The following is a 24676-nucleotide window of genomic DNA, read 5'->3' as shown; positions in this document are numbered from 1 at the left end:
TCACACTGAGGACAACTGAGGAACTCGTACACAACTATTACATAAGGTGCAAACATTCACTGATCCTCAAGAAGGTAACACGATACATTAAGAGCCAGGGGGTGTAAACTTTTGAACAGGATGATCTGTGTAAATTGTTAGTATTTTGTCTTCTGGGAGACATGTAACTATCTTATTTAGCATCTGAAGGGCAGTACTAATACACACACACACACACACACACACACACACACACACACACACATATATAGCCCCAATCTGAAAAAAAGTTGGGACGCTGTGAAAATGTAAATAAAAACAGAATGCAATGATTTGCAAATCTCATGTTATGCACAATAAAACATAGAAAACATCAAATGTTTAAACTGAAGAAATGTGCCATTTTAAGGAAAAAATAAGGTAATTTTGAATTGATGGTCACAACACGTCTCAAAAAAGTCTGCTAAAAACTGCATCTACAATTTGTGGAACAACTTCAGTATAATGTTCGTCAACAAAATTGAGAAGACTATGAATATCTCATCATCTACTAGGATTTTTAATTTTTTTTCAATCGTCCAAGGAGACAATAATACAAGGGAATTATTTCTGTATCGTGGACATGAGGATGTGTATTATAAATGCATAATGTTCTTACAGTGTTGCTTCTTATCTTCAACAAGTGAGACAGAAGTACAAAAAAGTGAGAGAGATTGTGGCGTAGCTGTAAATACAACTGTTGGTTTAGACGCCTTTAGTGCGTCACTGAAGGTGAGAGAGTTCAGGACGTTCGTCCGTCTGTCAAGCACAAACACAAGCTTGAGAACGCCGGGGCATAAACCACGCAGGAAACTGTGACGACTGATTAGATAAATCAAAAGAAAGCGTAAGTAAAAAAAAAATAATTAATAAAAATGAACATGAAGAAAAACGTTTTTTGAGCAAAACTATAGATTACAAGTTAGATCAGAATCAGTTCTCAGATGTTTTAACTTAATGTTTCTGTTTCCAACAGGACTTGTGGTGTCTTAGAAGAGGCCTTTTACACCCCGTTATGGCAAAGTTCCATGGACCAAGGTTTTTATTCCTGATCCTGGCAGGATTAGTGTTATGTGAGTAGAGCACTTTTCTATAGCGGCATGTTTTACTATTCGGGAAGCTATGTACAGGCAAAAATGTGACGTGGTGATCGTTTTCTTCATAAATGTTTATTATTATTATTTATTATTATTAGTATTAATAATAATAATAATAATAATAATAATTTATGGTTTGTCCATTTCTAACATTTCTTGAGAATGACAGTATAACTGAGTGACTCATTTATTTTTTAAATGAATACACTACATCCTTTGGACTGAAGAAATATAATATCTACATAATTATTGAAAGCTTAATTATGAAATTCTATACTAAGATATATATGGAGATGATAGATGATGTTGGACTCGGCATTTAAAAACTCTTCCATGATGCCTTGCTTCATGTTACATTTCTAGATCAGTTGGAATAAGAGAACTTCTTATGCTTTCCTGATGAATTTTTTCGATTCAGTGAGTGTGTGTGTATGTGTGTGTGTATGCGTGTGTGTGTGTGTGTGTGTGTGTGTTCGTTGGTAGGAACCGGTAATATGTGTGTTCTTTTTGGGTGTGTCCACTGAGGCTCTGGTTTAAAGCAGTCTGAGTGATGCTTAATGGCTGCTTGAATGGTTTCACTGTGTGCTGCTCAGCACTGGATTCAGAGTCTCGGCCTGATCTTACTGTTCTGATTAAACCTCCGTCTGCCAGCATTTTCTGCTTTAAAGCTACTTTCAGCACAGTTTGGGTGTTGAGCATGTCCTCATCTACTTCTGAGAACAGTTATAGTTCCTTTTTGGTGTCTTTTTCACAATACAGTCTGATTCTGAAATGTGGCCACTGTAACTTGAGTTGGTGTCTCTTCCAAACTGAAAAGTTGTTTATACAAAAAAAAACAAAAAGTTTTCTATATATGTTTCTATATATATATATATAAAAAACGCATACATTTGTAACCCCTTACACCATTCTTCTGTAAGATATGTAGTAAATGTATATGAAATACTGAAACTGTGGAATACTGATGTATAGCGTTTAGGAAGTGGAGAGATAAAGTCATGTGCTCACATGCCAAAATGATCATTCGAACTGAACAGTGTCTCATGTGTATAAACCTGATAAGACTTTTACAGCCACTCTATAAGCCACTTCTCAAGAAGTGAAATGTTATTTCAACACGTTCTACTACAATAGATACGGTAGTAAATAGTTTATTATAGGATTATATGAGCTTAATAATACATACTACATGATTTATTAGAATTACGGTGATATTATTATTTACAAGTTATTTAAGTTAATGCATAATATACAGTAACTACTTGAATTAGGAATGTAATTCCTCTGGATTCGGTGAACAGTCCAGGGAGTTATTTTAAGGCGCTTTTATTACACAAGAATGTATCGGGCTTAATTTTTGAATATAAAATGGTAAATGCAAAACAAATTTCCAAAGCAACCCTCATTTACACTTTAGCTAGCTCTAACCACACCCAATATTCTTAGATTCGAGATTCAAGAGATTCTAGCTGCATTCCTAAACAATTCCCCATACCACACAGAAGTGTGTGCTTCTGTTGAACATTACAAGCAAGTCATATATATGAACGTTTGTGTGTGGACAGTGTAGGAATGGGGAAGAAGACATAATCATACACATTCCAGACTGAGACATCTACCACAGTGGTGTCACCATATAATAATAATAATAATAATAATAATAATAATACAACCAACATGATTCAAGGCCTTCCAAATGATGAGCAAAAATAGAATAATATGTTTTACCTTTATAACATTATCCATTTAGAGAGGAAGCAGTAAAGTATTTTACTGTATTGTACTGATTTTTAAAAACATCACATATATATATAGGATAAACTGTATATACTCTAACATTTACTTTAGAAATACAATGTGGATTTGATCAGTGACATTGACAGTGTGGTTTGTATATCCAGTACAACATTTGTGTTTTTTTTTAATAGTACTTTGCTGTAACTTTTCTGAAAACATGTTATACACGTCCAAGTAAAGAAAGCAGTGTTCTCAGCCCGGGAAAAGCGGGGGGGGGGGGAGGGGGGGGGGGGTTTGGGGTTACAGTGTACGGGAAGCTATGGTTAATATACTGAAATTGTTTGTGTGCACTCATTGCTATACCAACCAGGCTGTGCTATACATAAGCCACTGTCGATGATGCTCCTCCATTCGATAATTTATAAGACTTGGACAGGAATATGGTCGTGTAAGATGTATACAGCAGGTATAAAAAAAAAACAAGCAAACAAACAAACAAAAATGCATACAGACACACACACACCTTTTTTTCTGTTAGACTCTGTCTCCCTAATATCCCACATCATTTTTGTTCTAAATGAATTCCTACAACCAAAAGTGTCGAACTATAAATATAAAATGCTATGATGTATATAACTATGTGCAATATTTTTGTCCACAGCATTTGCTGATTCATTGCTGAAAGCTTCATATTTTAAGTTGCTGCTTCAATGTTTCTGTGGAGTGTGCTTCATGTAGCTTACAGCATTGCTTTGTGTGGTAACAGTAAAGAGAAACACAATTCTCCTGGTTATGTGAATAATAATAATGATTTTGTCACACAGGTAAGCAGGGTCACACAAAGACAAGTTCTAATTCTTCCACGCAATCAACACCTGCAGTCACCCCACCAGTTTTCCTAGCTTCCACTCAAGGTAACACAGGGTCTTCTTCTCATCATCATCACCACCACCTTCATCACACACTCTGATCAGTCTTGCACTCACTAAAACTCCAAGCTCTCCCAAACTCTCACCCTCAGTCAAGACCCCACCTGTGACTTCACTCTCAGTGACCCAGACCCTGGTGATCACTATTTTTCTCCTAAATTTGGTCACCTCCCATTTCCCACCCACCAGTCAGTTCTCCCCTATCATAGCAGGGAGGGTGAAGGCTAACCTCTGAGACAAGTGAAGCCAGCCCACCGCATCTTTTCAAACTGCTGCTCATGCTGCAGTAAAGCGCGGTCTCCTCCGCATACATGAGCTCACAGACACACACGATTGGCTAGTGTCTCTGTGATTGACAGGGGAGAAAGCGTCAGCTATCCCTCCCTTCCAGAGAGCACAGACAATTTAGGTTCTCGGCCATGTGAAATATGTCAATAACATGTGGGGCAGTGGTGGCTTATCGGCTAAGGCTCTGGGTTACTGATCAGAAGGTCGGGGTTGGATCCCCAGCACTGCCAGGCTGCCACTGTTGGGCCCTTGAGCAAGGCCCTTAACTCTCTCTGCTCCAGGGGCACTGTATCATGGCTGACCCTGTGCTCTGACCCCAACTTCCTGTAGATGGCACTTGGACGTCATTTAATCAGTTATGATAGTTTCATCAAAAGGTAAATCAATACAAGATGCAGTGAGTAAGTGAGAGTAAATTGAACATTATTTACCGTTAATGCTACTTCCAAATATGCAAATTCATCTGTCCGTTCGGACTGGAAAGAACGATACTCGACATCTTTTTTTCTTTTAGTCATTTCACCATTGTTAAAAAAATTAAAACAGACTGGTTATGTAGTTTTCAACTGAATTATGAATAAAAATGGGAAATTACCGCTCTGCTTCACTGTCCAGTGAAATTTGAGCTTGTTGTGCCACAGGTTGGTGTATACATGACAAACGGGCATCGATTATGAATTATGTAATATTTTAAAATATGTAACATGTAGAGTTTTAATTGAATTGACACACCAGCTTTTGTGATTCCTTTATTCCTGCTGTTGAGCCATAGACAGTCATTGAAAGGGCCATATATGGATCTCCAGCCATAGGTTCCCGACCCCTGACTTAGAGTAAATTTCCTGGCACAGACAAACTATTTTTGTTTAGGTCTAACACCCTGATACTGGGTTGCATTCATATTGTTACTGCACAAAAGGCGAACAAATCTGGTACATTTGCACATTTCAGATGGTCCTAAAACTTCAACAAAGTGCCATATCTCTTATTTTGTGCTTTTCTGACCACAGGTGTTACAGATGACAAAAATGGATCAGGTAATAATCTCTCTCTCTCTCTCTCTCTCTCTCTACCTCTTTTCCTGACTCATTGTATTGCTTTACATGCACACTAACAATCAAATTGTGAAATGTTACAGCACATATCTCTTTTTGCTTTTAACACAAACCTTTCATTTCTTTGTATATTATTATATTCATTCCAAAACTAACAAAAGGTGCTGGTTTGTGGTTTTGTGAACAGCCAGTGTACATTTTTGGGCTCACCCACAGTATATCTAAGCATCTTTAATGCGAAAGTATGTGTATACTATATATATGTGTGTGTGCGTGTGTGTGTGTGTATGTGTGTGTATGTGTATATATATATATATATATATATATATATATATATATACACACACACACACACACACACACACATACATACATATATAGCCTATCGTGGAGATTGTACTGTTTGCTGTAATTCACAACCTACTGCCATTGTTGACAATTTGCAAAAACTCAAGCGCAAGCACCTCTGACTCCTCACGCACTTCCTCCACCATGAACACAATCTCACCCCCACTCACAACCAGCACAACAACAGGTAACAAGACAATGCTGGATCACACAGCTGTGTATTTCACACACACACACACACACACACACACACACACATATATAGCCTATACTTATATATAATGATTATATAATGTATCTGTGTAGTCATTGAGAAAAAAAAAAATGTTAAAAGACATAGAATCGTTTTTAAGCCCTAATCAGACAGCGGTGATGAAAAGCTAGGGGTGGAGAACTGAGAAATTCATTAGTTAGGTTGCCAGGTTAAAAGAAATGAACAAATCCATGATTATTGTCTTTTTCTGACAAAGTGTCCACTGGGAAACTACAAATAATTGTTCCAGTCACCTGGGCTTGTGATTTATGCACCCTTGAAAGTTACTCAGGAAGTTGAACTTAAATACACTGGGTTTTCCCCCGTAACATTTAAAGCATTCTATACAGTGACCCTTAAATAATGTTTCATAATACACTTAGAAAAGATTCTAGGATCAGGTGAAAGCAGTTTGTCCAGTTATAGTCCACTTATCTCAAAGATAATAAGTTTTTTTTTTTTTTTCTGGTGACAGGCAATAATGACACAGGCACACCCACACGCACCTCCAGCCATTCAAACATAACCCCAGCTGGAGCAGGTCATGATCTCTTCTTTTTATATTGTCTTATAGCATCACCCTAGATGCAGTCTTGCATACATGTTGATATACTCATGCATTCTGGTTGTTTTAGTAACAAACAATTACATAACAGGCTTTCCTCCAAGCACCACCGAGCATCAACACCAATCACACACAACTTCGAATGAACGAGGTAATATCCTCCTATTGTAGGGAATGATAGGAATGAAGTTAAGTAATAAGTGTTTATGGTGTGATTATACATACATATACATGTCTGGTATGTGCAGTATTACATACAGTGTACAGTATATATAAAGTCTATGCACCCCTGTTAAAATGTCAGGTTTTTGTGATGTAAAAAAAATTAAACCAAAAATAAATCATGTCAGAACTTTTCCCACCCTCAATATGAAATTACAACCTAGATCACATTTTAGGGAAAAAAGAAAAATAATTTAAATAAATAATAAAATACAATAACCTGGTTCTACAAGTGTGCACACCCTTTTATAATTGGGGATGTGGCTGTTTTCAGAATCAACCAATCACATTCAATGACACGTGACAATGTCAAGAGACTCTGATTTCCCCCAAGTACAGTTGTTCTTGTAGGATTTTTCTGACATCATCTTGTCATCATCATATTTCTCCATATTCTGCTGCTAAGGCCAGTGTCCACAAAGATCTTACAAAGCACGAATGGGATCTCATCTTTGAAAGATACTGATCACGAGAGGCATACAAAAGAATTTCCAAGGCATTAGATGTACCATTGAATACTGTGAAGGCCATCATCAACAAGTGGACAAAATATGGAACAAGAGTGACATTACAAAGAACAGGATGTCACTCAAACATTAATGAGAAGTCAAGGAGAAAACTGTTAAGGGAGGCTGCTAAGAGATCTTCAGCAACATTAAAGGAGCTACAGAAATAGAATATCTGGCCAGTACTGGTCACGTGACAGCAATCTCTTATATTCTTCACATGTCTGGGCTATGGAGTAGGGAAACCAAAACTTACATATGTTGCCAAAACGTACAGTCACCCAAACCATATGACAAAATGTGTTAAGGTTGAACTTTTTGGCCATACAGTAATTCCAAAAAGTGTGTTTAGTGCAAACAAAAAAACCAAAAACAAACACACCACTAAAAGAACACGACCCCCACGGAGAAGCATGGTGGTGGCAGCATCATGCTTTGGGGCTGCTTGGCTTCAGCTGGGACTAAGGCTAAAATCAAGGTGGAGGGAATCATGAATATCTCCAAATACCAGTCGATTTCGGCACAAAACCTTCAGGCATCTGCTAGAAAGCTGAAAATCAACCACAGATTAGCTTCACCAAAAGAAGATAAATCTAAATCTGATTGAAAATCTGTGGGGTGACCTGAAGAGGGCTGTGTCCAGGAGATGCCCTCGCTATCTACAACATTTTTGCAAGCAATGGGAAAATATTGCCAAGTCAAGATGTGCTAAGTTAGTAGCCTTAACCAAAAAGACTGAGTGCTGTGATAAAATCAAAAGGTGCTTACAACAAAGTATTAGTTTAAGGGTGGAAGTCACCCCCCCCCCCCCCCGAATACCCCCCTCCCCCAATGTTCATGATTGCATTTCACTTTATTTTTATAGGTTGCAATTTCACACTGAAGGGTTTTTAAAAATTTATTTTCTTTGTTTTACCTCAAAAAACCTGCCATTTAACAGGGGTGTGTATACCTTTTATATCCACTGTACATGTTGATATAATCATGTATTATGATTCTTCTAACAACAGAGAATTACATGACAGGCTTACCCACAAGCACCCCCTTGCATCAACACCCAAATACAACCGTAACCGTGACTACAGCAGGTAATAATCACTTTTGTGAAGAATACATGTACTGAAGGTATTGATAATAGTTTTTACTAGATGCTTTTCCTCAGCACAGACATTACAGCCTGCTCTGAATACAGTATGTCCCAACAGGTCCAACCAGTCAGAAATGTTTATATTTAATAAGATATCCCAATTTGGATAAAAGACTAAAAACTGATTAAAAGACTGCTAAATTTTTTTTTTTAACACTGAATCATATGTAACTTTGCTTTAAGAGCATCATACCTACTAATCGTGTTATTGTGTATCATGGAGATTGTACTATTAGCAGCTTTGCAGTAATTCACAACCTACTGACATTGTTGACAATTTGCAGAAAACATGAAAGCAAGCACCTCTGACTCCTCACGCACTTCCTCCACCATGAACACAACCTCACCCCCACTCACAACCAGCACAACAACAGGTAACAAGACAATGCTGGATCACACAGCTGCGTATTTCATACACACACACACACACACACACACACACACACACATATATATAGTCTATAATTATATATAATGATTATATAATGTTGCTGTGTAATCATTGAGAAAAAAGAAAAAATTATGTTAAAAGGCATAGAATCTGGGCGCACGGTGGCTTAGTGGTTAGCACGTTCGCCTCACACCTCCAGGGTCGGGGGTTCGATTCCTGCTGGGGCCCTGTGTGTGCGGAGTTTGCATGTTCTCCCTGTGCTGTGGGGGTTTCCTCTGGGTACTCCGGTTTCCTCCCCTAGTCCAAAGACATGCATGGTAGGCTGATTGGCGTGTCATGCATGGTAGGCTGATTGGCGTGTCCGTGGTGTATGAATGTATGTGTTTGTGTCCTGCGATGGACTGGCACCCTGTCCAGGGTATACCCCGCCTTGTGCCCGATGCTTCCTGGGATAGGCTCCAGGTTCCCCGTGACCCTGAAGAAGGAGTAAGCGGTAGAAGATGGATGGATGTATGGACATAGAATGGTTTTTAAGTCCTAATCAGACAGCGGTGATGAAAAGCTAGGGATGGAGAACTGAGAAATTCATTAGTTAGGTTGCCAGGTTAATAAAGCTCCAGTGTGCTGCCCAGTCTCATGTTTAAATTGCACAGAAAGCCAATTAACTAGACTAGATACAGTAGAAGCTAACATAACATAATCATGTACAGCATGCTAGTTAGCTAGTTAAGTGCATTAATATAGACTAAAAGAAATGAACAAATCCATGATTATTGTCTTTTTCTGACAAAGTGTCCACTGGGCAACTACAAATAATTGTTCCAGTCACCTGGGCTTGTGATTTATGCACCTTGAAAGTTACCCAGGAAGATGAACTTAAATACACTGGGTTTTCCCCCGTAACATTTAAAGCATTCTATAGAGTGACCCTTAAATAATGTTTCATAATACACTTAGAAAAGATTCTAGGATCAGGTGAAAGCAGTTTGTCCAGTTATAGTCCACTTATCTCAAAGATAATAAGTTTTTTTTCTGGTGACAGACAATGACGACACAGGCACACCCACACGCACCTCCAGCCATTCAGACATAACTCCAGCTGGAGCAGGTCATGATCTCTTCTTTTTATATTGTCTTATAGCATCACCCTAGATGCAGTCTTGCATACATGTTGATATACTCATGCATTCTGGTTGTTTTAGTAACAAACAATTACATAACAGGCTTTCCTCCAAGCACCACCGAGCATCAACACCAATCACACACAACTTCGAATGAACGAGGTAATATCCTCCTATTGTAGGGAATGATAGGAATGAAGTTAAGTGATAAGTGTTTATGGTGTGATTATACATACATATACATGTCTGGTATGTGCAGTATTACATACAGTGTACAGTATATATAAAGTCTATGCGCCCCTGTTAAAATGTCAGGTTTTTGTGATGTAAAAAAATTAAACCAAGATAAATCATGTCAGAACTTTTCCCACCCTCAATATGAAATTACAACCTAGATCACATTTTAGGGAAAAAACAAAAAAATATTTTTAAAAAATACAATAACCTGGTTGTACAAGTATGCACACCCTTTTATAATTGGGGATGTGGCTGTTTTCAGAATCAACCAGTCACATTCAATGTCATGTTAAGTATTAGTTAGTATACACCCGCCATTAAATAAAGAGACTCTGATTTCCCCCAAGTACAGTTGTTCTTGTAGGATTTTTCTGACATCATCTTGTCATCATCATATTTCTCCATATTCTGCTGCTAAGGCCAGTGTCCACAAAGATCTTACAAAGCACGAATGGGATCTCATCTTTGAAAGATACTGATCAGTAGAGGCGTACAAAAGAATTTCCAAGGCATTAGATGTACCATTGAATACTGTGAAGGCCATCATCAACAAGTGGACAAAATATGGAACAAGAGTAACATTACAAAGAACAGGATGTCACTCAAACATTAATGAGAAGTCAAGGAGAAAACTGTTAAGGGAGGCTGCTAAGAGATCTTCAGCAACATTAAAGGAGCTACAGAAATAGAATATCTGGCCAGTACTGGTCACGTGACAGCAATCTCTTATATTCTTCACATGTCTGGGCTATGGAGTAGGGTGGCTCGTCAGAAACCAAAACTTACATATGTTGCTAAAACTTATATACAAGTTGCCGAACCATATGGCAAAATGTGTTAAGGTTGAACTTTTTGGTCATACAGTGACTCCAAAAAGTGTGTTTGGTGCAAACCAAAAAACCAAAAACAAACACAGCACATCACTAAAAGAACACGACCCCCACGGAGAAGCATGGTGGTGGCAGCATCATGCTTTGGGGCTGTTTGGCTTCAGCTGGGACTAAGGCTAAAATCAAGGTGGAGGGAATCATGAATATCTCCAAATACCAGTTGATTTTGGCACAAAACCTTCAGGCATCTGCTAGAAAGCTGAAAATGAAGAGGAAGTTCACATCCAAATAAACAACAGATTAGCTTCACTAAAAGAAGATAAATCTAAATCCGATTGAAAATCTGTGGGGTGACCTGAAGAGGGCTGTGTCCAGGAGATGCCCTCACTATCTACAACATTTTTGCAAGCAATGGGAAAATATTGCCAAGTCAAGATGTGCTAAGTTAGTAGCCTTAACCAAAAAGACTGAGTGCTGTGATAGAATCAAAAGGTGCTTACAACAAAGTATTAGTTTAAGGGTGGAAGTCAACCCCCCGAATACCCCCCTCCCCCAATGTTCATGATATGATTGCATTTCACTTTATTTTTATAGGTTGCAATTTCACACTGAAGGGGTTTTTATTCCTTTTCTTTGTTTTACCTCACAAAAACCTGCCATTTAACAGGGGTGTGTATACCTTTTATATCCACTGTACATGTTGATATAATCATGTATTATGATTCTTCTAACAACAGAGAATTACACGATAGACTTTACTCCAAGCACCGCCTTGCATCAACACCAATCACAAACAATAAAAATACACTGTGTTTTCCCCCTTAACATTTAAAGCATTCTATAGAGTGAATTTAAATAATGTTTCATAATACACTTAGAAAAGATTCTAAGATCAGGTGAAAGAACTTTGTCCAGTTATAGTCCACTTATCTTAAAGATAGTAAGTTTTTTTTTTTTTTCTGGTGACAGGCAATAATGACACAGGCACACCCACACGCACCTCCAGCCATTCAAACATAACCACAGCTGGAGCAGGTCATAATCTCTTCTTTTTATATTGGTCTATATGAAGTTGTTATAGCATCACCCTACATGCAGTCTTGCATACGTGTTCATATACTCATGCATTCTGCTTGTTCTAACAACAGAGAATTACACAACAGGCTTACCCACAATCACCACCGAGCATCAACACCAATCACACACAACATTGAATACAACAGGTAAAATTTTCTTATTTTGCTTAATGAGGCAAATGAAGTTATGTGATCAGTGGTTATGACGCGACTATAGATACATAGACACGTTTGCTACATGCTGTATTACATACATATTGATATACTCATGTATTATACTTGTTCTAGTAGCAGACAATAACACAACAACCTTGCTCCCAAACACCACCAAGCATCAACACTCACATGCAACCGTAACCATGACTACAGCAGGTAATAGTCACTTTTGTGAAGAATACATGTACTGAAGGTATTGATAATAGTTTTTACTAGATGCTTTTCCTCAGCACAGACATTACAGCCTGCTCTGAATACAGTATGTCCCAACAGGTCCAACCAGTCAGAAATGTTTATGTTTAATAAAATATCCCAATTTGGATAAAAGACTGGATTAAAAAACATTTAAACACTGAATCATGTGTAACTTTGTTTTTAGAGCATCATACTAACTAATCCTGTTATTGTGTATCATGGAGATTGTACTATTAGCAGCTTTTCTGAAATTCACAACCTACTGACATTGTTGACAATTTGCAGAAATCGTAAGCGCAAGCACCTCTGACTCCTCACGCAACTCCTCCACCATGAACACAACCCCACCCCCACTCACAACCAGCACAACAACAGGTAACAAGACAATGCTGGATCACACAGCTGCTTAGTTCAAACACACACACACACACACACACACACACCCACACATACATAGCCTATAGTTACAGTATCTCACAAAAGTGAGTACACCCCTCACATTTTTGTAAATATTTGATTATATCTTTTCATGTGACAGCACTGAAGAAATGACACTTTGCTATAATGTAAAGTAGTGAGTGTACAGCTTGTGTAACAGTGTAAATTTGCTGTCCCCTCAAAATAACTCAACACACAGCCATTAATGTCTAAACCGCTGGCAACAAAAGTGAGTACACCCCTAAGTGAAAATGTCCAAATTGGGCCCAAAGTGTCAATATTTTGTGTGGCCACCATTATTTTCCAGCACTGCCTTAACCCTCTTGGGCGTGGAGTTCACCAGAGCTTCACAGGTTGCCACTGGAGTCCTCTTCACTCCTCCATGACGACATCACGGAGCTGGTGGATGTTAGAGACCTTGTGCTCCTCCACCTTCCGTTTGAGGATGCCCCACAGATGCTCAATAGGGTTTAGGTCTGGAGACATGCTTGCCCAGTCCATCACCTTCACCCTCAGCTTCTTTAGCAAGGCAGTGGTCGTCTTGGAGGTGTGTTTGTGGTCGTTATCATGCTGGAATACTGCATACTGATCATGTTCAGTATGTCACAGTACATGTTGGCATTCATGGTTCGGTCAATGAACTGTAGCTCCCCAGTGCCGGCAGCACTCATGCAGCCCCAGACCATGACACTCCCACCACCATGCTTGACTGTAGGCAAGACACACTTCCTCACCTGGTTGCCGCCATACACGCTTGACACCATCTGAATCAAATAAGTTTATCTTGGTCTCATCAGACCACAGGACATGGTTCCAGTAATCCATGTCCTTAGTCTGCTTGTCTTCAGCAAACTGTTTGCAGGCTTTCTTGTGCATCATCTTTAGAAGAGGCTTCCTTCTGGGACGACAGCCATGCAGACCAATTTGATGCAGTGTGCGGCATATGGTCTGAGCACTGACAGGCTGACCCCCCACCCCTTCAACCTCTGCAGCAATGCTGGCAGCACTCATACGTCTATTTCCCAAATACAACCTCTGGATATGACGCTGAGCACGTGCACTCAACTTCTTTGGTCGACCATGGCGAGGCCTGTTCTGAGTGGAACCTGTCCTGTTAAACCGCTGTATGGTCTTGGCCACCGTGCTGCAGCTCAGTGTCAGGGTCTTGGCAATCTTCTTATAGCCTAGGCCATCTTTATGTAGAGCAAAAATTCTTTTTTTCAGATCCTCAGAGTTCTTTGCCATGAGGTGCCATGTTGAACTTCCAGTGACCAGTATGAGGGAGTGTGAGAGCGATGACACCAAATTTAACACACCTGCTCCCCATTCACACCTGAGACCTTGTAACACTAACAAGTCACATGACACCGGGGAGGGAAAATGGCTAATTGGGCCCAATTTGGACATTTTCACTTAGGGGTGTACTCACTTTTGTTGCCAGCGGTTTAGACATTAATGGCTGTGTGTTGAGTTATTTTGAGGGGACAGCAAATTTACACTGTTACACAAGCTGTACACTCACTACTTTACATTGTAGCACAGTGTCATTTCTTCAGTGTTGTCACATGAAAAGATATAATCAAATATTTACAAAAATGTGAGGGGTGTACTCACTTTTGTGAGATACTGTATATATAATGATTATATAATGTTGCAGTGTAATCATTGAGATAAAAGAAAAAATATGTTAAAAGACATAGAATCGTTTTTAAGTCCTAATCAGACAGCAGTGATGAAAAGCTAGGGATGGAGAACTGAGAAATTCATTAGTTAGGTTGCCAGGTTAATAAAGCTCCAGTGTGCTGCACAGTCTCATGTTTAAATTGCACAGAAACCCAATTAACTAGACTAGATACAGTAGTAGCTAACATAACATAATCATGTACAGCATGCTAGTTAGCTAGTTAAGTGCATTAATATAGACTGAAAGAAATGAACAAATCCATGATTATTGTCTTTTTCTGACAAAGTGTCCACTGGGCAACTACAAATAATTGTTCCAGTCACCTGGGCTTGTGATTTATGCACCCTTGAAAGTTACTCAGGAAGTTGAACTTAAATACACTGGGTTTTCCCCGTAACATTTAAAGCATTCTATAGAGTGACCCTTAAATAATGTTTCATAATACACTTAGAAAAGATTCTAGGATCAGGTGAAAGCAGTTTGTCCAGTTATAGTCCACTTATCTCAAAGATAATAAGTTTTTTTTTTCTGGTGACAGACAATGACGACACAGGCACACCCACACGCACCTCCAGCCATTCAAACATAACTACAGCTGGAGCGGGTTATGATCTCTTCTTTTTATATTGGTCTATGTGAAGTTATAGCATCACCCTAGATGCAGTCTTGCATACGTGTTCATATACTCATGCACTCTGCTTGTTTTAGTAGCAGAGATGAACATAACAGGCTTTCCTCCAAGCACCCTCTTGCATCAACATCAATCACACACAACTTCAAATGAACGAGGTAATATCCTCCTATTGTAGGGAATGATAGGAATGAAGTTAAGTGATAAGTGTTTATGGTGTGATTATACATACATATACATGTCTGGTATGTGCAGTATTACATACAGTGTACAGTATATATAAAGTCTATGCGCCCCTGTTAAAATGTCAGGTTTTTGTGATGTAAAAAAATTAAACCAAGATAAATCATGTCAGAACTTTTCCCACCCTCAATATGAAATTACAACCTAGATCACATTTTAGTTAAAAAAGAAAAATAATAATAATAAAAAACAATAACCTGGTTGTACACGTGTGCACACCCTTTTATAATTGGGGATGTGGCTGTTTTCAGAATCAACCAATCACATTCAATGTCATGTTAAGTATTAGTTAGTATACACCCGCCATCAAATAAAGAGACTCTGATTTCCCCCAAGAACAGTTGTTCTTGTAGGATTTTTCTGACATCATCTTGTCATCATCATATTTCTCCATATTCTGCTGCTAAGGCCAGTGTCCACAAAGATCTTACAAAGCACGAATGGGATCTCATCTTTGAAAGATACTGATCAGGAGAGGCATACAAAAGAATTTCCAAGGCATTAGATGTACCACTGAATACTGTGAAGGCCATCATCAACAAGTGTACAAAATATGGAACAAGAGTAACATTACAAAGAACAGGATGTCACTCAAACTTTAATGAGAAGTCAAAGAGAAAACTGTTAAGGGAGGCTGCTAAGAGATCTTCAGCAACATTAAAGGAGCTACAGAAATAGAATATCTGGCCAGTACTGGTCACGTGACAGCAATCTCTTATATTCTTCACATGTCTGGGCTATGGAGTAGGGTGGCTCGTCAGAAACCAAAACTTACATATGTTGGCAAAACTTACAATCACCCAAACCATATGGCAAAATGTGTTAAGGTTGAACTTTTTGGCCATACAGTAACAACAAAAAATGTGTTTGGTGCAAACCAAAAAACCAAAAACAAACACAGCACATCACTAAAAGAACACGACCCCCACGGAGAAGCATGGTGGTGGCAGCATCATGCTTTGAGGCTGTTTGGCTTCAGCTGGGACTAAGGCTAAAATCAAGGTGGAGGGAATCATGAATATCTCCAAATACCAGTCGATTTCAGCACAAAACCTTCAGGCATCTGCTAGCCCTGAAGAGGGCTGTGTCCAGGAGATGCCCTCGCTATCTACAACATTTTTGCAAGCAAGAGTGGGAAAATATTGCCAAGTCAAGATGTGCTAAGTTAGTAGACTTAACCAAAAAGACTGAGTGCTGTGATAAAATCAAAAGGTGCTTACAACAAAGTATTAGTTTAAGGGTGTAAGTCTACCCCCGAATACAACCCCCCCCACCCCCCACCCCAAATGTTCATGATTACATTTCACTTTATTTTTTATAGGTTGCAATTTTCTTTTATCTCACAAAAACCTGCCATTTTAACAGAGGTGTATATACCTTTTATATCCACTGTACATATTGATATAATCATGCTTGTTCTACCTACAGAGAATTACACGATAGACTTTACTCCAAGCACCGCCTTGCATCAACACCAATCACAAACAATAAAAATACACTGTGTTTTCCCCCTTAACATTTAAAGCATTCTATAGAGTGAATTTAAATAATGTTTCATAATACACTTAGAAAAGATTCTAAGATCAGGTGAAAGAACTTTGTCCAGTTATAGTCCACTTATCTTAAAGATAGTAAGTTTTTTTTTTTTTTCTGGTGACAGGCAATAATGACACAGGCACACCCACACGCACCTCCAGCCATTCAAACATAACCACAGCTGGAGCAGGTCATAATCTCTTCTTTTTATATTGGTCTATATGAAGTTGTTATAGCATCACCCTACATGCAGTCTTGCATACGTGTTCATATACTCATGCATTCTGCTTGTTCTAACAACAGAGAATTACACAACAGGCTTACCCACAAACACCACCGAGCATCAACACCAATCATACATAACTTTGAATACAACAGGTAAAATATTCTTATTTTGCTTAATGAGGCAAATGAAGTTATGTGATCAGTGGTTATGATGCGACTATAGATACATAGATACGTTTGCTACATGCTGTATTACATACATATTGATATACTCATGTATTATACTTTTTCTAGTAGCAGACAATAACACAACAACCTTGCTCCCAAACACCACCAAGCATCAACACTCACATGCAACCGTAACCATGACTACAGCAGGTAATGATCACTTTTGTGAAGAATACATGTACTGAAGGTATTGATAATAGTTTTTACTAGATGCTTTTTCCTCAACACAGACATTACAGCCTGCTCTGAATACAGTATGTCCCAACAGGTCCAACCAGTCAGAAATGTTTATATTTAATAAAATATCCCAATTTGGATAAAAGACTGGATTAAAAAACATTTAAACACTGAATGATGTGTAACTTTGTTTTTACAGCATCATACTAACTAATCCTGTCATTGTGTATCATGGAGATTGTACTATTAGCAGCTTTGCTGTATTTCACAACCTACTGACATTGTTGACAATTTGCAGAAATCGTAAGCGCAAGCACCTCTGACTCCTCACGCACTTCCTCCACCATGAACACAACCTCACCCCCACTCACAACCAGCACAACAACAGGTAACAAGACAATGCTGGATCACACAGCTGCTTAGTTCTCTCTCTCTCTCTCTCTCACTCACACACACACACACACACACACACACACACACACACACACTTCTTATTATTGACCTTCATATTTATATTTCATCTAAGTATATATACTATAATTTTGTCATTCTTTTTACTCCACAGAGACATCCCCCAAGTGTAAGTACAAGTCCATCAATTCCAAAGCAAAAGTTCTTCTGTTTATGATCATGATATTGTTTTGTTCACGATGTACATGAAAAATTTCTTTACAGGCAACTACACCCTCGAAGAAGAAAACGATACTGTGACAGTGAAAATTAACAAGAATGACTCAGCAGACAAATACAAGATTAAATTCACAGACACATCAGATGGAAGCACTATAGAAGAGTCTTTCCCAATATCACTTAAATCATTTAAGCCTTGCCAAAATTACAATGTCACTTTTGATCCTCCCTGTAACCCCATGACTGGATTTTTTAAAACAAGAGAATTAGGTAAGTTAAATATATAATTTTGTGTACAGAATTTGTACACTACTTTATTCAACTAATAATAAAGTGGTTATTATATTTAATAAGAAAAGATTTTTAACAGCTTTATTTAATTTGATTGTTTTTGCAGTTGACTCAGATGTAAGCCACACGTTGAACATAACTGGGGCAAAAGTACAAGTGTGTTTTGAGACCAAATGGAATTTGAGTGAATGTGTTGATCTCAATACCAGTGACTCCTGCACTGGCTATAGCGTGACTTTTAAAGGAGATCCCTGCAAGAAATCTATCCCTTTCACAATTCCCCCAGGTATATATTGCACTTATTAATGTACATGATGAACACAAAAATACATATATATTACATTGCATACTGTATACATTATATATACAGTCTCTAATTAATAAATCTCATCAGTTAATGAATGTAGGATGTACTGTATTAATAACACATAGCACGGTTTGGAATTTGCACACCCAAATTACAAAAGCTTAAATATAGCTGTGCGTACAGTATGTGGAAGAATCGTTTTGGAAAATAAATTCCTAAATGTGTCTGTTGCAGTAAAGCCTGTTATTAATTATACAAACAAGTTCCCTACGAAATTACGTTGGGACAATCAGCCTTCAAACTGCCGAAAAGACCTCACATACAACTGCAATGGTAAGCACTGAAGTTATAAACGCTTACACTGTTTAATAAGAGCATCTGTTTGTTTTATTGCCACAAAAATAAATAAATAAATAAATAAATAAATCATGATGTAACACATAATAATGATGTTTATAACAAAAAAACTTTATTCTTTGTAGGTTTGACAGTTGCAGATTTTGAAGATTTGAAACCTTTTCATGATTATGCATGCACTGGGACATATGATTATGAGAGTGGAACAATTACAAGTGATCCCATCCCAGTTAAGATTGATTGTGGTAAGTTGGTAATTTATCCGAGTATCAGATCCTATAAAAAAAAGCCTAATAGAAGTGTTTTGACCAAGGCACATCATTCTGACCTTCTCTCTAATGACAGTTTCAGTAAGTCAGTGGACACAAACTGGACGTGTGCAAGTTGCTAATAATGATCTCTTTTACCGAGCTGAGTTCTCTCACACATTTAAGTCACTGTAATTTTATAAAAAAAAGAATTGAATAAATCTGAGTATACAGCCTGGTCAAAGTGTGAAACTGTCACTGTAGAAGTTTTAATCTATTATTCAAGGATTTAAAAGTTTTAGTGTCTTTTAGTGTATCGCACAGTGAAATTCTGTTAGTGACATCCTAAGCTGATTCATAAAAAAATACAAACAAACAATAAATTCATTTTAAAAAAGGTGACAACTTTTTGAAGACAAAAATACTTGAATACAAATGATAATAAATAGACATTAAATCCAATATAAAAGTACAAAACAACACAAAATCTGCTCAGAGAAGACAGTTTAGACAAATTTTTTGGGCACTGTCTCAATTTCAGCATTTTCCTTATGCAGTGAGAACCTCATCAGCCGGTAAGATGACATTAAGGTGATATCAACAAAACAAATAGGTCACGGATAACTCTTGTGTCAAAGCATAATGAGAGCTGTATGAGAAATGGAATAGTAAAGTGAAGTGGGAAAAGAAATTTAAGTCTGATATTAATTTAATAAAGACAGAATTAAGAAGACACAAACCATTCAACTATTAAAATGTAAAAAAATATATGAAAACATCTACATGTTCTAAATAATATTATATGGGCCATCAAATGCAAAAAGTTGAATATACTTTTCTCTATGACTATTTATTTATTTTTTTGTTTATTTGTTGGTTTGTTTGTTTGTTTGTTTTAGTTACATAGTGACTCATGTCAAATAACTGTTTTAAGTTTCAGAGTAAATGTTACATATGAATCTAAATGTAAAATGTAAATATTAATTCTAAATGTTAAAATGTAAATGTTATCTACATTATAAATCTAAATCTCAAAACTAAATCTTAAATGTAGAAATTTTAATAATTACCCCTGCCCTCTCAGTGTGTCATTGAGAACACAATGCTGGTAGGGTTGCCAGTTTTACACCATACTATGCTAGTTTTGGAACAAAGTCTGCTGATTGCATTTTTTGGCTCATTTAAGACAGTCCTCAGCAGCCAAGATCTTGTTTTAGAGCACATAAATCAGAATTAGTGTTCTGGATTTTTCACTGCTAATCCTAGCAGTTAACTAAAATCAACTAATCTGTCAAGATTGTCTTAAAGCCAGCTGCTAACTGTAGCTCTCTAGTTAATGTGAGCTGACCTAATGCGATCTATTAACTAACATGAAGTAATGTGACAGGAATTACTTCTCACACATGAAGCCATAAAAGATAAGGATTTACACTGAGCTCAAGCAGGAAGAGATTTGAGTCAGGCCTTTTTAAAAAAAATACTTTTTTTGGTTTTGAACTTGTGCGGTTTGTGGTTTGGATAAAACTTTACGTGGATGCATATAAATCTGATGGAGTCAAGTACTTTTTCACTGCACAAAGTTCAACGACAGAAACAGTTTTCTGCTGAGACAAATTTAAAGCCAGTTTTAATCCAAGCATGCCTATCAGGTTGTAGACATAAAAACACACACAAAAAAGAAAGAAAATTTTTTTAAATCCCTTGATTCCTCAAATGCCAACATGGTAATTATAACTAGGATATGAGGGTAAAGGGTAAGAAAGGGTATGGGTAAAAAAAAAAATCGAAATCATTCACATAAGTATCCATCCATCCATTTTCCATACCAATTATCCTACACAAGGTATTGGGGGAGCATGGAGCCTATCCCAGGGAGCTCGGGGCACCGGAGAGGCAAACTTGAGACTCTCAACTTCAGTTGAGAGGCAAACTTGCTACCTACTAAACTATATATATATATATATATATATATATATATATATATATATATATATATATATATATATATATATATATATACATAAAACTCTCCAGTCATAGGGAAAGGCCCACCTCACTCACTAAACCAGTCCTAAAGCCTAGGAGAAGCTGTAAGATTCTCTTGGCTAGAACCATGCCAAAGATTAAACACAGTAGGCTCAAAGGGCATATGAGAGAGTCAGTGTGGCAGTCAAGCAGCTAAGAAGGGCAAATTTAATATTAGGACCAATCTCCATATCATACACCAAAGAGTACCAGCAAAATATATCCTCCAGAAATTAAATATGATTGGGAACACCCAAAACATATGATATAAAAGTCCCCTCAGAACACAAGCATCGAGCAGAGTGGAGAAATATTCTGAATCTTCTCTTTACATCAATGCAAACTGTGCATACCATAAACTGTATAAGTGGAAGCCTTGCATTAGTAGAACATGTATGAATCCTCTTGGAAATACGATGGGCCTTGTAGCCCCGAACAAAAGGCAAGATAACTGAGTTCAGTAATTTATAATAGGAAGTAAACATATGGGTAAATAATTAAAAAGATCAAGAAAATTGGGAAGGGAAATCATTTTATCGCACTGACATGCACAATCAGGGACAGTGAAAGAATCCTGCATTTCTCTATACAAATGTTCAGTTTATTAATGGCTTCAGTAAAGTTAAAATTCAAACAAGTCCTTAGGGTCCTTGGGAATGGTTACTCCAAGGTAAGTAAAGTGGTTATGGGAAATTTTATATGGGACAGAATTTAGAAATCTTGCATCTCAAGAGAACAAAAATGCTCTTTTCCCAATTAATTGAAAAACCAGAATAGGTACCAAAGTGTTTTATCAACTCCAATAGAGCAGGTAATGACATGGTACATTCAGATATGTACAAAAACAAGTCATCAGCATGTAATGACAACTTATTTTCTGTCCTGCACAAAGCCTGTCTGATCAGAATGGATTAAAGAAGCAACATGTTTGCCCAACCATTTGACCAATACCTTTGCAAACACTTTTTGATCACCACTGAGCAAACTAAGTGGCCTATAGCTAGATCTCAAAAGTGTTAATAAATGATATAAGAAGTTGTAATTCCTCAATGACAATCACTATTATTTAATCTAGAGTGGTTTTTAAAAAATGCACCTAACTACTCTCTCTGTTATAGATATAGTGAATGAGCCCAGTCTCTCTGTAAGTCATAATAGCATTCATGCATCCTGGAAATTGGATAGGCAGAACTGTCCATCGATCACCACAGACTTCACCTGGGATGTAACGTGCAAAGAACATGGTAGGAAAACATTCTCTTATATAGTAAAGTTAGAAGAATCATGCAAGATCTCTCTTTTTTAATCTTAGAAATCTTTGTGTTTCTATTTCATTCCAGGTTCCACCAGATATTTAAAAGGTTTGTCCCTGTGCTTTACAGATGCGTCCTCTTCATTTCAAATGTTCTTCTATTTTTTTGGTCATTATTCAACAGCTGTACTTCATTATGAATTTTATCATTTCAGGGCACTGTACTAAGAACTCCTGTGAATTTTCTAAGTTGGAATTTTTTACTGAATATACTTGTGAGTTTGAAGCGGCCTATGAAAAGAAACCATTTCACATCACTACCAAAACTACAAAAACCTGGCCTGGAGGTAAGTACTGCACACGATTTTCAGGTTTACATGTCTGGTGGTGTTCGTAATACATAATAACTAACCATGACCACTAATCCCAAGTGTTGATCTGATACATAATCATTGCAATATTTGTTTATTTGTTGAGAAAAGATGTACAGTTCCAAGTCCCGTGATCCTTGTCCTCCTTTCTTTCTCCCACTCTTTCTCTTTTGATCAAATCCCAATTAAGCCATTATCTATTCTCACTACATCTTTAAACTGTTGTTGTTGTTGTTGTTGTCTTATTTATTTCTTCTTTGTCATGGTCCAGCTCCTTATTTCTTTGTATACACAGCAGAATTGGATCTTTAACCAGTAGGAAGTTGCATCTACATAGACAATAGTAGCAAATTCAAGCCACAACTAATTAAAACCAAACTGATCACAACATGATGACAAAACCACCACAAAGTCTTTCAATTTCTCCAAGAGTCTTTGTTGCAACTCCATATATACTAAATAGTTTGTGTGTCTATGTGTGTGTGTGTGTGTGAGAGAGAGAGAGAGAGAGAGAGAGAGAGAGATTGGGATCACGTGTGCATGAATAGATGGTGGAGTTTGATGGGGTGATGGGGATTGTAGTCCCTTTTGTAGACAGCAGTGTTTTCTGGGAAGTGGAGTTTCTTGCTGATTCCAGCACTGACATGACACCACCAATCTATGAGGATTAATACGCTTTAAAACAAACAAGGAAATGTTCATATACTGTATCTAAGGCATGAATATGTACAGTATGACTTAAATGTTCAGTGTATTCTTCTTGCTAATGCACATGTTACCAAAGCAAATTTCTGCTATAAGACTGAAGCATAAGCTTAAGGTTTAATTATTGTTAAGGTCATTCCACTTTATTACACATAACTTTATTTATGGACATTAATGTTGTATTATGCGACTTTAATTCTTTATATTTCCGGATATTTTGAGTTAATACTGATGCCTGGAGAAAAATTTCATGTCAATAGCCTCATTGGAAATATATTTACTGAAAAAAAATGTTGATGCATCCAATACTTATTTCCCCCATTGTTGTCTAGAGAGCTACAGATGTTTGTTAATTTATAGTAATGATCTCAACTTATTTCAAGGTTACTTACATCTTACATTTTCCAAAAATGTAAAAAAAAAAAAAAAAAGGTTACATTACTTTTACATTTTTTCTTTGAGACACACATTATTATTATTATTATTATTATTATTATTATTATTATTATTATTATTATTATTATTATTGTGCAATTTAAAAAATATATTTTGGTAAAAAAAATTTTTTAGATTTTCAGCTGCCTCAACATCTTATGCACCTCCAAATGACACTAACAAACCAGTCACTACAGTGGACTCTATCTCGAAGTTAATTACACTATATATCTAGGCTAATTATAAGGCTTAGAGCAGAGGTCGGGAACCTTTTCAGCTGTCAGAGCCATAAAAGCCAAAAACAGTCATGATTTTTTTCTTTAAAGAGCCAGAGAAAAGTAAGAAATGTTTGTTTTTATATATCTTCATCTAGTTATAGTTATTATCTTTACTATTATTGCATTAATTATAAAAAGTGGTGATGTAATAAAGGCCATTTGGCAGTTTGCGTGTTCTTGACCTAAGCTTGCACTTCACCTAATAGGCCTGTAGGTGGCACTTGGACGTCATTTAGTCAGTTATGATAGTATCATAAGTAAATTAAAAATTTACTAAATTAAAAGAGCAAATTGAACATTATTTACCATTAATGCGACTTCCAAATATGCAAATTCAGATGTCCGTTCGGACTGGAAAGAACGATACTTGTCATCTTTTTTTCT

At 37.1% G+C, this 24676-nt stretch overlaps 1 protein-coding gene across 1 annotated transcript in view; it reads left to right on the top strand.

The window, feature by feature from the left end:
- LOC128613568 (mucin-22-like) overlaps positions 1–24676 on the top strand; it is a 167878-nt gene that overhangs the window by 137408 nt on the left and 5794 nt on the right. The window contains exons 12-26 of the mRNA XM_053634455.1: positions 3677–3766; positions 5080–5106; positions 8450–8539; positions 9599–9664; positions 11893–11967; positions 12109–12192; positions 12517–12606; positions 17959–17973; positions 18069–18293; positions 18421–18600; positions 18856–18954; positions 19104–19223; positions 22370–22495; positions 22592–22612; positions 22719–22850. Coding sequence (XP_053490430.1) covers positions 3677–3766; positions 5080–5106; positions 8450–8539; positions 9599–9664; positions 11893–11967; positions 12109–12192; positions 12517–12606; positions 17959–17973; positions 18069–18293; positions 18421–18600; positions 18856–18954; positions 19104–19223; positions 22370–22495; positions 22592–22612; positions 22719–22850 — 1440 coding nt within the window. The remainder of the gene's footprint in view (positions 1–3676; positions 3767–5079; positions 5107–8449; positions 8540–9598; positions 9665–11892; positions 11968–12108; positions 12193–12516; positions 12607–17958; positions 17974–18068; positions 18294–18420; positions 18601–18855; positions 18955–19103; positions 19224–22369; positions 22496–22591; positions 22613–22718; positions 22851–24676) is intronic.

Source organism: Ictalurus furcatus, chromosome 10 (genome assembly GCF_023375685.1).
Source record: "Ictalurus furcatus strain D&B chromosome 10, Billie_1.0, whole genome shotgun sequence".
NCBI lineage: Eukaryota > Metazoa > Chordata > Actinopteri > Siluriformes > Ictaluridae > Ictalurus > Ictalurus furcatus.
The sequence above is the reverse complement of the archived record's forward strand: the minus strand, read 5'-3'. Positions and strand labels throughout refer to the sequence as shown.